At 36.6% G+C, this 14570-nt stretch overlaps 1 protein-coding gene across 1 annotated transcript in view; it reads right to left on the minus strand.

Annotated features, from left to right (window-relative positions):
* Window positions 1-14570, minus strand: part of GPC3 (glypican 3) — a 2117595-nt gene that overhangs the window by 501914 nt on the left and 1601111 nt on the right. Inside the window, exon 5 of the mRNA XM_044057511.1 lies at window positions 12678-12840. Within this exon, the coding sequence (XP_043913446.1) occupies window positions 12678-12840 (163 nt within the window). The remainder of the gene's footprint in view (window positions 1-12677; window positions 12841-14570) is intronic.

Genomic DNA, 14570 nt, shown 5'->3' on the forward strand with positions numbered 1-14570 from the left:
TCAGCAGCCAAAAAATTTAAGAATTTTATTAACATATTAAGTCTTAGGGACATATATGATATAAAAGAACCACAGTCATTAAAATACACTAATTATTCATATAGGTATGGTACACAAACAACTGATAAAGTACTAGTTACTAATAACATATTTCCTAAGATCCAAAAATTTCTAATTAGTTCCTGCCCACTATCAGACCATAATGCCTTATTCTTGAAGGTTAACATCATGCCTAAAGACCTAATAACCTGGCAAAGACTACCTGTATATATTACTACACTTAATGGATTTAAAGAATGGCTTCTAAGTGAGATAAAATCATACCTAGATATAAGTGATAAAAATGAGACTTCTACGACTATACTTTGGAATTCATTCAAATACTATTTATACTGTAAAATCAAAAATTGGTATCTAAATAAAAGAAAACAATGGGAAAATGAATTAATACAAATACAATCAAAAATCAGCACAATAAGAAAGAATTTAAATAGCAATGATTTAAAAACTAATTCTGAACTAAACACATTAAATGCAAAGTATACAGAAATTGTAAATCATAAAGTAGCAATAAATTTAGAGAAGTTTAAAATCCAATCCTATTCAGAGAATCCAAAAAACCTACACAGGCTGGCAGTCAAAGCGAAACATTTAGCAAGTATTAACCACATAAAAGAAATTACAGATAATACAAGAACTAAATTAAGACATGTAACAGAACACACAGAAATTTTGGAGGTTTTCAGAGCACACTATGAAAAGGTAAATAGCACTAATATAGATCCTGATAAGAATGCACTTAAAAGTAACTTTTTGAATGAAAATATTAATAAAAAAAGTAAAAAAGGAACAAAACAGCAATTTGCTCAAACCAATTTCATTAAAAGAAATTAAATAATGCATTCAAAATCTTAAAAACAACAAGGCTCCAGGACTAGATAGAATTATTGTGGAAATCTATAAATTATTTCCAGAGGACACCTTAAAATTTCTAGTGGCAGCTTTGAGGAATTCAGAAAAAATAAAAAAATCTTTCCATCATGGAAGTATGCTATAATATCCCCCATTCTAAAGCAAGATAAACACCCTAAATTAGTAACATTATAAGGACCTATATCATTGCTAAATGTAGATTATAAAATTTTTACCTCAATACTTGCAAAAAGACTGAACCAATTTACCCCTAAAATAATAACAGATGATCAAACAGGTTTCATTCTGAATAGGAAAGTTCAGGACAATGTCATCAGACTTCTAACTTTAATAGATGTTGCAAACAAGGGAAAAAAAGAACTGTCAATTATTAGTCTAGATATAGAGAAGGCATTTGATTCTTTATCCTGGTCATACTTATTTAAAGTTCTAGAAACATTTAATTTCTCTACAAATTTCATAGTATTAATAAATAGCCTATACAAGGACTCCTTATTGTATATTAAAATTGGAGCCTTTTTATCTAAAAAATTCAAATACTAAAAGGAACTAAGCAAGGTTGCCCTTTGTCACCTCCATTATTTGCATTATCGGTGGAACCATTTGCAAATTACATAAGAAATAACAATAACATAAGTAGTTTTGTTGTTAATTTAAATTATGCCTCCAAAATACAGTTATTTGCAGATGATATTGTATTAACTATAGGAAATCTGGATTCCTCAATAAATACATTACAGAAGCTATATGGCAATTTGAGAAAATTTCAGGTCTAAACTTTAATAGCAATAAAACTGAAACATTGTTATTGAATGAAAAATGAATGCGGAATGGAGATAGCACAGCAATTTTAGTTGGGAAAATAACTTTCTTAAATACCTAGGAATACATACAAAACCAAGTTGGATAGAAACCATACAAGTAAATTATAAAAATGTATTATATACGATTAAAAAATACCTAAATAAATGGAATAACATGTTTTTACTTTTGAAGAGAAGTTAACATTAATAAAAATGTGTATTCTTCCAAAATTTCTGTTTCTTATTCAAACCATAATTATCAGCCCTCCTAAAAAAATACTAAAGCAACTTAACTCACTTCTAATTAAATTTCGATGGTCCACACAAAAGCTAAGAATAAGATATGATTAGCACTATAGAGAATGGGAAAAAGGTGGAATTGCATTCCCAGATTTAGAGCTTTATACTGAATCAGTTATAATCCATATTATAAGCCAGTGGTTAAGCAGCAAATATACAAACTGGAAAAAGTTGCACACAAATATTTTATTACTGAATACAGATGAAGCAATAAACAATATATTTACAGAAAATAATAAAATATTTTTAGTAGTAAAAGACTTAGTATATAAAGAAAATAAACATGAGAAACTACCATGTTGTATTATTTATGCAGCAACTGGAAAGACCCCAAAAGTACCTCACCAAGAGGATCAAAGGGCTCAAACAGATGCCATATGCTTCCCGGTTAAAGAAACTCCAGCTCTACTCAGTGGCATTCCGCCTGCTCAGAGGCGATCTGTGCCTGATGTATAAAGCCATGTCCAACCCGAAATTAATGGACATGCTGCACCTCAGAAAATCCAAATCCCATCGAGCTACATGCTCGAGAGACTTGAACCTCAGCACTGAAATAAATAGGACATGCTGGAGGGACAGATTCATAACTCAGAGGCTCCCCTCACTCTGGAATAAAATCCCAGTCCAGGTTAGGCAGAGTCCCTCATTGATTCTCTTCAAGAGGAATCTTGATGAGTGGATGGGAGATCGTAGGTTTACCCCAGGTATCACTTCTGTGTCACTGTTAGACAGAGGCACAGTATACTAACCTCAAAAAAGGCATAGCAAAATTAATTTAAAATGGGTGGCAAAAGCCAAACACACTCTGGCTAGGCTTATAAATGCCCTAGGGCAGATAGCTTAGTATGAACCTATGAACCTATAAACAATTTTAAGAGAATAATAAACAGAAATTATATGGCAAGACATTTCTCAATATTAATGTTTCCAATAGCACTCACAGCGAGATGTCTAGATTCTTTTATATATAGAAAATAATGGAAATGAAAAGCAATGGACTAAATTATTGTCATCAATTCCTAGGCACAAATAAAATTCATGATACAAACAGTCTTATAGCCAGGTATAACATAAATCAAAATAACTGGTTAAATATTCAAACCTACAGAGAACATCTAATAAATTAATTTAAAAGGAACCATGTGACTAACATTTTAGTGCAGCCTAAAATAATCTCTCTTTTATGCGAGTTAAATTCAATGCACTATAGCATGGGATTTTCGATATCTAAGATATACAAGACACTAAGAACAGACTTAAAACAACCTGAAGATTCTTTATGGAGCTATATAGAGAAAACAAATAAATTAAAATTTTCTGAAAATGATAAATTATTAATACTCAGGTCAATTAAACACACACCATCATCTCCCTATTGGAAAACTTTTACATGGAAATTTATAAACAGAAGTTACTTCACTCCACAGAAAATAGCTACAATACCAAATACAACTAGTCATAATTGTTGGAGATGTGATGAGAACGTATGTGCAGATTGGATACATATGTTCCTTGAATGCAGAATGGTTACTCCTTTCTGGCAGGAATTTTGAGATTTTACAAAGGCATTGTGGACAGATAAGTGTATAATAACAGATGTACTATTATTGTTTAACACCCCAATACCAGAATATATACCAAAAACACAAGTGCATCTTCTTTGGTCTCTTCTGGCAATAGCAAGGAAAAACATAACTTCAAACCGGAAAAGCAAAAGAATCATATCATTCTCTGAGTTTATATTATTGGCCAAGACTGTATGTAATAGAGAACTTCTAACTCTTGCTTCAAGAACAAGAATAATGCATAAGAAATTATCCTGGATGCAGCTTAAAAAGTTACTAGATAAAATGTAATAATTCTAAGCAAAGCAGATTAATGTTATGGGCATTGTATATAGTTTTGTTTATTATTGTTATGTGTTATATGTAAATTGTATAAACGATGTAGAAATTTTATGATCTTATGAAAAGTTAATAAAAAAAAGTTTTCAAGAAATGTTATCTACACTTGTATGTTTTTTATTACTTTAAATTTTATCCTGTTGTATAATAATTGTTTTAGTTGTGGTTCCTTATTACTGTAAATCTTATTTTGTTGTATAATATTTTTGTTTAGTTTCTTGTAGTAATTTTAATTTGTTACTAGATTTTTTCTCCCCAGTTCTCCACTGAAAATGGGTTATATCTGACCCAATGGACTTTCCCGGTCAACAAATCTCAACAAATAAATGTATTTATTTATTTATTTTTGTTTTACATTTGTTTACTAGGGAGGTCCGACTGGACAGAGCTGTCTGTTTTTCAGTGGAGGCCCAGGGAGAAAAGCTCTAGAACAATTGCTAACATAAGATATTTACATGAGCATTGTGGTTTACACATTCAGTTATAAAAATATAACAGATAACAACATGTGATTGCATAAGATATTTACATAAGCATAATGGTTTAGACAAACAATTAAAAGTATAGCAGGTAGTAACATATGATTGTTGCTCATACAATATGCTTAGTAGAGATAATCTTGAAGATTTAGTGAAGATAAGACAAGAAAGGAAAAACTAAAAAGGAGGAGAATATAGACAAGCTCATATGAGGTTCATTAACATTTTAAGGGAAAGGTTTTCAACTTAGTCTAGGGGAGAGTTAGTGGGTATAAATGAGACAGTGGGGAGTATGCAGTGGTGAGTTGGTAAGTAATATGTGATAATACATTAAGTGCATCTCTGAGAGTCTTAAAGAAGAGGTTGGATAGTGGGTAGGAGAAAGGTGTTAGAAAATGTCAGCCAGGTGATAGGCAGTTGCAAGTCCAGGAGTTGTTTAGGTGGGAAATAGGTTCTTTTTGAAGATGGTTTTGTTAAGTTGTACCCTAATTTGTAGTGGTAGGGAGTTCCAAGTCTTGCCAATGTTGCTAGAATACAGGGAGTCACCAGAGCTGTAATGACGTTTGGAGATTGCGATTCGTGCCTTGTTAGTTCATCTAGGTTCTCGGTTACAGGAGTAGAGGGTGATAAGGTCTTGTAAGGCTGGAGTTTTTTTTCAGGTTGGTACAGTAATTGGTGAGCTACAACAAGTTGGTTTAGAGCTAAGGTGTTTGGAAATTCCAGCCAGGAAAGCTGTTTTAGGGCTTGACAGTGGTGGGTATGGTAGGAGGAGTTTGTGGCGAATTTTGCTATTTTACTGTAGCATACTGATAGCTTGTTTAAATCCCTCTTGTTTAGATTAATTAGGATAGAAGAAGCATATGGTAAGGTAGAGAGAAGATGGGTATGAGCTAGGGTAATTTTACTGTTGCTGGTTAGGAAGTTTTTACATCTGTAAAGAGTACCTAGTTTTTTGTTGATTTTGGTTATTGTATGAGCTATGTGTTTGCCAAATTTCATATTATTGTCTATAATGACCCCTAGTAATTTGGTTTGTGTGACAGGGAGATAGGGGTATTATCTGATGCAGAAACAGAGAATGGGGGAGTAGGTGCTGCTGCTTTGGAAAGATGAAAGAGCATAAGTTGAGTATCTTTAGGATTTAGTATTAGCTGGAAGTTTGTTACCCAGGTTTCAATGGATGTAAAGGCTTCTTGGTTCTTGATTTGAAGTTGTTGGAGGGTGGGGGCAGAGCAGATTAAGGTGGACTCATCAGTGTATTTTACCAGGTTTTCTAGAGTGGCAGCTTTGTGAAGATTATTTGTAAATATAGTGAAAAGTAGGGGTCCTAGGATTTAACGTTGGGGTGCTCCTAGTTTTACAAGAAGTAGAGTGGAAGGGAGTGTAAATGTAGTTCATATTAAAAAAAAAACATAGCTTCAAGTAGTTAAGCTAGAGTGAGGATTTTCTCAGCACCACACATTAAGTCCTTTATGCAAGTAAAGTTTATTATAATACAAGAAGTAAAAGTATTTAGATGTACTGATTTAAGTGTCTTATCATTCCTTCCTTCTTATATGTCATAGGTATGTACTAGGCTAATAGCCCTGGAGCCTTTACAAGCCTAGCCCATAGGATTACCCTGGCATCGTGCCAACCAACATTAGTTCCTAGTGCCTCTGTTGAGTAGAGTCACTGGAGTTATCCCCGGGGTGAATTATCGATTTCCCATCCACTCATCAAGATTGTGAGGTGCTCTGTTTGACATGTATGGGCAGTCTCTTGGTTATGAACATGCCCCTCCAGCATGTTCTGTTGATTGTGGTAATGAGGTTGAAGTCTTTGGACCATGTGGTGCGGAGGGATTGTCATTTTTTTTAGATGTAGCATTTCTAACAAAGCTGGGTGAGACATGGCTTTGTAAGTCAAGCAGAAATTGCCTTTAAGTAGGCGATAGGAGACAGAATAGTTGGAGTTTTTTGAGTCTGTCCATACAGGACAAAGGTTTAAGGCCTAGGATCATCTTTGTGAGGTACTTTTGTGGCCTCTCCAGTTTTTGCAGGTGTCTACTGAGATTCATGCCAAATGGGGCATTCTACTCGATGACTGGCCTAATGAGGGAAGAGTAGAGGGAGACAATAACCTCTTTCTCCTTGGATGCAAAACCCTTAGTAATGAGATGTGCCACATAGAAGGACTTTCTGACCACAGTGGCAATGTGGTGGTCAAAAGAGAGCTTGCTGTCAACCTGTGTTCCCAGATCTCTTATAACGCTTTCTGTGTTCAGTGGACTACTATCGATGTGGTAATTCATGGGAACCGAGTTTTTCCCAAAGGGGATGATGACACATTTTTTGGCATTGAGCTTAAGGCCATGGTTCTGACACCAGTTGCTGGTGTCAGTGAGGACTTTCTGCAGGATGTCAACATCATTTGGAGAGTTAATAATAGCTCCCAACTTGCAATCATCTGCGAACTTTGTCAGCCAGAGTCCCTTCGTGGACTTCAGAGAAGTAGATACCAAACAGGAGAGGACCCAGGAACAAACCCTGTGGGACTCTACTCAAGACTGGTTGGCAATCTGACTTGAACTCAGCTGCTTTCACACTGTGGGTTCTATCTGTGAGCCAATTTGCAACCCACCTAGTGATATAGTGGTTGATGCCTAGCTTAGTGAGTTTTTGTATGATTTCTGAGTGGGGAATGGTATCAAAGGCATTGGCCAGATCTAGGTAGGCTGTATGAACCACCTTGCCCTCATCCACAGCTCTAGTGACTGACTCAAAGAAGTTGACCAGGTTAAGCAGGCATGATCTACCCTTCACAAAACCAAAATATGTGGGATTCAGAGTTTGGAGATTCCTATATCCTTGTTTATTAGGTCCATGATGATGCGTTCCATATCTTTGCAAATCAGACTCATCAAGCTAATGGGGCAATAGTTCCCAGGGTCTGTAGTTGCTCCTTCTTTGTGGAGAGGGATGACTGTAGCAGTGTGCCATTCAGTAGGGACAAAGCCTGAGATGAGGCTGGGTCTGAACAGTGCAGACAGGTGTGGTGACAATTCACTCCGTAGTTCATGTAGAACACAGCCAGGGATATTGTCAGGTCCCATAGAAGCTGTATTCATGGCCTTGGACAGCACTGTTTTAACCTGTGCAGCAATAATACTGGGTGCCTGGCAATCTACTGGTATTGTGATCGGTCCTTGGGGGGGGGGTAAAGGCACTGATTCTGTCGGCCTGTATATTGGCAATATCTGTTGGCATATAGGAGGCACCATTGTTCAGTAGCTCAGAGCAAATCTGGGTAATGCCATGGAGATTCTTTACATAACTATAGAAGGCCCTGTGGTTGTCTTTACTATCTGCAATTATGTTTTCATAGCTAGCTTTAGAAGATTTGATGAGGGATCTCAGCTTTTTTTTGAGGCTGATAAGGGAGTTTTTCCAGTCTTGGGACTTCAACTTATTCCACATCAGTTTCTTTCTTCTGTTGTAGAGATTGCTTACAGCAGGGGACCACCAGAGTGACTTCCTTTTTTTGGAGGAGAGCTTCTTTGTTATATTGGGTATGGCGAGATCCATGCATTTGTGTTTGTGTTCGTAGAGTGCATTGGTGTATGATTTGGCAGTCATGCAACTATTCTCTATTTGCATGGGTGCCATGAAGTTAGCCACCTCTGTTTTTAGAAGCCCAAAGTTAGCTTTGGAGAAGTTTTTCATGGTGGTCTCCTTTGTAGGGGGTGGTGGTGGGAGGGATGTGGATTTTCCAAGGTGATTAGTTTGTTATCGGAGCTAACCAGGGAGGAGTTGACTATTGATGTAGAGCAACGGTTTTCCATGTTAGTAATGACCAGGTCAAGGATGTTGCTCCTTCTAGTGGGAGTAAGAATGAGCTGGTCCAGGGCATTGGAATTAATGAATTCCAGGAAATGTTGGACAAGTCTATTGGTATATGAGTAGTTTACCTGGGCTACATAATAATCCGAGAGCTCTTCCATGTCTCTTTTCGTGTAGTCCAGGGAGGTACGTCTCAGGTCATTCACACCCACATGTACAATGGCAGAGTCATATTTGTACCTGTTGCTGAGGGACCTGAGTGCATGCATTATGTGGCTGATCCTGGCACCTGACAGGCAGCTGTTACTGTTTCCTTATTCTACCTAGTGAGTGGAATATCAGAGTGCCTCACCATCGAGTCACCTATGACTAGTGTGTTGGGCATGCTCTTTTGCCTTAGGGGCTATGGTTGAGTGGCACACTATTTAGGAGAGTTGTGTGTCTCATGATTAGTGTTGTGTTGGTCAAGTGCATTTCTGCCTTGGAAGCCTCTGCTGTTTGGGTAGATTTTTATTGAGAGCCTCTGTGAAGGTGGGTGTGTGATTTCTGTTTTTATGTGAAGGCAGTCCTTCTAACAGACAGCTATCTGGAGGGCTTTGTGTTCCATGTGGTGTGGTGCAAGTGTTGCCCTTTTCCTCTTGACCAGCTATTCCGATCTTGGCTGGAGACTGAGTGGCTTCCATTTTAAATATATAAGCGCATCTCTCGCAAGTCTGAGTGTTGGGAGGTACGAGGAGAGGGTTGTTGGTGTACATGAGACAGTTGCTTCATTGCCTCAGGATGTCCAAGTTCACCAGGTTAATAGGACAAAGCACAAGGAAATGACCTTTAGACATGTCTGGAGGGGTGGGCATTAATAATAAGTATTGGAGCTGTTTCCTTGTAGAATGTTTAGTGCTGGTAGCACTTTTCTGTGCTACAATAATTGCTACAAGAAGTCTGGTAAAGTGCTAGACTAATAAGCTAGTAAAAGTGCAGGAGAGGAGATAACTAGCAGATCTAAGGCATAAATTGAAGATCAGACTTTTTAGTACCGCTCAAAAGCTTAGAAACAGTCCTGGATACAGCAAATCTGTATCTGGACTACTCTAGGTATAGGAAAGTGAGGAAAGAAGCCCAAATGTGGACTTTTAAACCAGGAAGTTGAAAGAGATAGAAAAACTGTCCACACAGCCAATAAACTACAATTTCTGGGCCAGAAGTCACTCCTCTTGTGGTAGATAGGCTATCTAGTGCTTACCACTGCCACTGATAAGCTTGAAGGCTTCTCTCCAACACAGAAAGGCTTGGGGGGCTCAGAAGCTTACAAACAGTCCTGGATACAGCAAATCTGTATCTGTACTAGATTTGTTACAGGAACGGCAGGAAACAAGCTTAGATTTTTTTTTTGTTACAGAAAAGTATCTAAAACAGCACTAGAAACAATTCAAATGCAGTGCAAGTATTCAAATACAGCCAACGTCTTCCTTCAATCTGTATCTAAGCTCTTCTAGCTTCAATAGAGGGCACCAGCAATAGATGCTCCAAAGAACTTGCACACATTTCTCAATGACATTTTCTCCATTAACATTCTTTATAATCTTAGTAGAGTGCTATGAAGAGATTTCTTAACTATACTTTAACATGACCTGCCATCTAATTCCACAGCAGTTGCAGTTTGAGCTATCTATATTCTCACATCAGAGCAACAAATGTATACCATATAATTGTTGGCTGGCATCTACTTGCAGAGTGTCAGACTGTACCACATTACAGAATTACAATTAAGTATCTTTGGGAATTAACATTTTATGCATTTCAAAGCTTCTATCCTGTTCCACTAACTAAAGTTAAGTAACATCATGATATATACTAGTAGCTTCCTATGAGGCACCATTATAGCTTATATGGAATTAATTAGGACAGATACTACAACATACCATGGAATCACATAAGAAACATCTTAATCATAAGACTTTTACTTTTGTATATCTACATTTGTCTTGTTTTATCAGGATCTGGTTTGAAACAATTCAAAGTCAAAACACAATTCTACTTAAGAAAGCTACACAGATTTGACATTTCCTCTTGTTTAATGTTAATTTTTTTAACTCAATGTACCAGTTTAATGAAATATAAATCTTACTTTCTTAATTGGATCCCAGAATAGAAGACTATCAGTTACAGTGACAATACCTTCTAGACCAACAGTCATCTCTTCAACTGCTCTCTGAAACATATCATGAACTGATAATAATCCAAACTCTTCTAACTGCTATCTACCTAAAAGTGTGCTACAGTTATACAGCTTTAAGCAAGTCTCATCTATCCTAGTTTGACAGATCATTTGAACAGCATCAAGGTCAGAGAATTAATTAGCTGTGGATATAAAAGCAAGTACTTGTACAATTATTTAAAGTCACTGGTGCTCTGTTTTGATACATTTATTTATTTTTTTAGGGTTTATGCATATTCTGCTTCACAGCTGTCACCACTCCATCAGTTACATTAACTTATCAGTGACTCTGTAAAATAAGTGCACTTTAATTCCTGCTCATTTCTAATCCAAAGCAAAAATGGGACTCAGAGCATGCACAATAACTAGAGTTTCAGGTGAAATCTTAATACGAGAACCTCATTGCAAATCCCCAATGAACGTACAATTATGGGGATATCCATGGGAATCTCATCTTTTAGGATCCACTGGAGGTTGCTTCAGGTGCAGCTGAAACATATACCCTTCCTCAAAAAAAATGGTGTCACATGATGGATCACCACACACACACACACACACACACACACACACACACACACACACACAGTGCCATGCAAGGAACAATTTGCTAGTCCATTTCAGATCACCAGTACTAGATTCTCTGCAACTGAACCAGCAAAATTATCTTTTTGGAGCACAGTCTGGAAATAAATATGCACTTGAAATGTTTTAAACTGCCTTCCTTTCATTTTTCCTTCTTCAGCTTCATTTCAGCTACCTGTCTTTTCACAATGCAGAGTGCCAATGTCATATCTTTCTTCTTTCTTCCAAGGTGTGCGTACTATACTGTTGGAGTCTTTTAACAAAATCCCACCCTTCCACTCCTAACACCATTTTACTGCATCTTTATATTATATATTCTACATGCATAACTTTGCTTTTTGTTCTGTATGGCTACCATCAGAAGAAGATGCATAACCTGAAATTTAGTCTCGGCAGTGTGCTATGCAGTGGGTATATACATTCAGAATCTATAGATTCTACTAGCCTAGCTAAGCAGCCCAGCAGTGTGCTATGCAGTAGGTATATAAATTCAGAGTCTATAGATTCTACTAGCTTAGTTAAGCAGCCCAGCAGTGTGCTATGCAGTAGGTATATACATTCAGAGTTTATAGATTCTACTAGTCTAGTTAAGCAGCCCAGCAGTGTGGTATGCAGTAGGTATATACATTCAGAGTTTATAGATTCTACTAGTCTAGTTAAGCAGCCCAGCAGTGTGCCATGCAGTGGGTATATAAATTCAGAATCTATAGATTCTACTAGCCTAGTTAAGCAGCCCAGCAGTGTGCCGTGCAGTGGATATATAAATTCAGAATCTATAGATTCTACTAGCCTAGTTAAGCAGCTCAGCAGTGTGCCATGCAGTGGATATATAAATTCAGAATCTATAGATTCTACTAGCCTAGTTAAGCAGCCCAGCAGTGTGCCATGCAGTGGGTATATAAATTCAGAATCTATAGATTCTACTAGCTTAGTTAAGCAGCACAGCAGTATATAAATTCAGAATCTATAGATTCTACTAGCCTAGTTAAGCAGCCCAGCAGTGTGCCATGCAGTGGGCATATACATTCAGAATCTATAGATTCTACTAGGTTAGTTAAGCAGCCCAGCAGTGTGCCATGCAGTGGGTATATAAATTCAGAGTCTATAGATTCTACTAGCCTAGCTAAGCAGCCCTGTTATCCTTGCTGGCATTTTCATCCTGCACTAACATCAATCCCTGTGGCTGACCCATATTGGGGTACATATAAAAGGTGATGGTTAGAATGCTAGGTTAAGCTATACCTTAAACTAGGGCATTATACAGCCTATAATGGTCTAAATGAGTTTTGAATGAGAAAGACAAGCTATAACTTTCATACTATTCTACTGATACAGCAAAGCACATTACGACAGTTTTAAAACTTGTATATTTTTCCATATGTACCAATATTGTGTCTTTCAGGGGTACTGCTTGTTTAAAGGAGTACATCAACCACATCATTATATATTTGCTAGGCATGTTCACAGTTTATACGGTGTTTGATTCAATTCCGTCTACTGCTACTTTTTGTATTGTGCTTTCTTGTCAAATCAGCATAATTTTAAGAAACAGTAAGTAATGGTCTAGCAATTATTTGGCACTGAGTGTAATGCAGGCACTCATTCAGTATATATGCAATTAAATCTGTTTAAATTGTCACCTGAAGAGAACCAGGGCTGTTGCTGGATCTTAAATCCACCATTCCCAGAACCACCACATTCATCTTCATCATCACAGTCTCCACTTTCTAGGACATCTCCTTCAGTTGATCCCATGTCTTTATTTCCAGTTCTCATTCGAGGTATTGCAATACCTTTTAATAACTGTAACAAATAAAAGGCAGACATAATGTATCCAACAACCAGCTTAAAATCATTCCTTCTAATACAGGTGTCAAAAAATAATGATTCTACCTGTTTTTTAAGGTTTGTAATGTACTTTGTATTTCATATACCTTTTTTTCACAACCAGTCAATTAATCAACAAGATTTAGATTGAGCTCTTGGGATTTTACTGGTTATGTAGAAATAAGCCAGCTTTCCCATTTCCCTTTTACACACACATGAAAACACAAAGTCAATCATTAGTTTGGCTATCTTGTATAAAACATTGTAAAATGCTTAATATATTATAAGTAGAATTAGCAACTTAAGCATCTTTTTGCAAGATGGATTTTTTGAACATTTTCTACATATGTCTTAATGTATGAAGATGAAAGCAAACTGTAAAATAGCACTGATTTTACATGAAAGCTTACCTTATCAAGGCTCGTATCCATAACGGAGATGCAGCTGGTAGACTCACACAAAATATGTATCGTCACTCCCAAATGTATGCACCTTGAAATAGTAACTGCAGCACTTTATCAGTGGGTAAGCCTACCTTCACCAGTCATTGTTTATTTTTTGTAATGTCAGCTTCTAGCAGAACAGGATTTAACAAGTCATTTTTGTGTTGTCGCCCTTCCTGTTACAAAAAATTAAAATGTGCAAAACTTTTTTTTTTCAAGACATCTGTTAACTTTGTAAGTCCACTGTAAACAACTGTCCAATTCGAGTCGGCCTACTAATAAAAGTTTCCTTTTTCAGGAGTGCTTTCTGGTTAAGTACTGAGCAAAAAAGGCCAAATTAAAAATAAGCTAAATACATCTAAAACATGTATTTTAGTAGCATTCTTAAGAAATGGTGTTAAAAAAACAGTGCATCCTGCTTGAGGATTATATAGTATGTATATCTGTTTTGTGTTCTAATGAAATAAAGCAGTCTGGCAAAACACACACACACACACACACACACACACACACACACACACACACACACACACACACACACACAAACACACACTCACTCTCAAAACAAACAAACAAAAAATCAACGTTATTCTGCAGAGAGCAAGAGTCCTACTCCGACCATGTGGGGAACAATGGAACAATTCACCCACCCCCAGACTTAAATATGCCAATTCCATGCTTGCACTAACTGACAAAATGGAGAAATATCCCTAATAATAGCATTAACAGTTGGTACACAGAGAGAGCATCACACTGGTAATCATTTTTCAACCAAACAGCAAAACTATAAAACAAACTTTAGCAATACTTCATATCTGTCAACCTCTTAGAACAAGAAATATGGACAAAACCACAAATAATGTGGGGGGGGGGCAAGGACCCAAAAGCAGGGACACTTTTTAAATATTACTCTTATTTAAATATTATTCTTACAAACGTGGAAATTTGATATAATAAAAGGTTTTGCATTAGCATGAGTTTTATGAAGGATATAAAGTGTGAAAATCAAATGTCTGCCATTATTTTCTGACTTTAGACCCAATGATTTTCCAGTGGTTTGCCAGAAAACTACAAATTTATGAGAAACTGACCAAAAATATGAGTCAAGAATCTGGACATTCTACAAAAATCTGGAAAGTTGAGAGCTGTGCAAGTTAGTATCAAAAATCCACCTAAAATATAAACAACCTCGTCCTTCCTTAAAAAAACCTTTTAACTTCAGCATTATTGCCATTTATGCATAACGTTATGTACATACATTTA

This window comes from Protopterus annectens, chromosome 15.part0 (genome assembly GCF_019279795.1).
Source record: "Protopterus annectens isolate FY-2018-M chromosome 15.part0, PAN1.0, whole genome shotgun sequence".
NCBI lineage: Eukaryota > Metazoa > Chordata > Ceratodontiformes > Protopteridae > Protopterus > Protopterus annectens.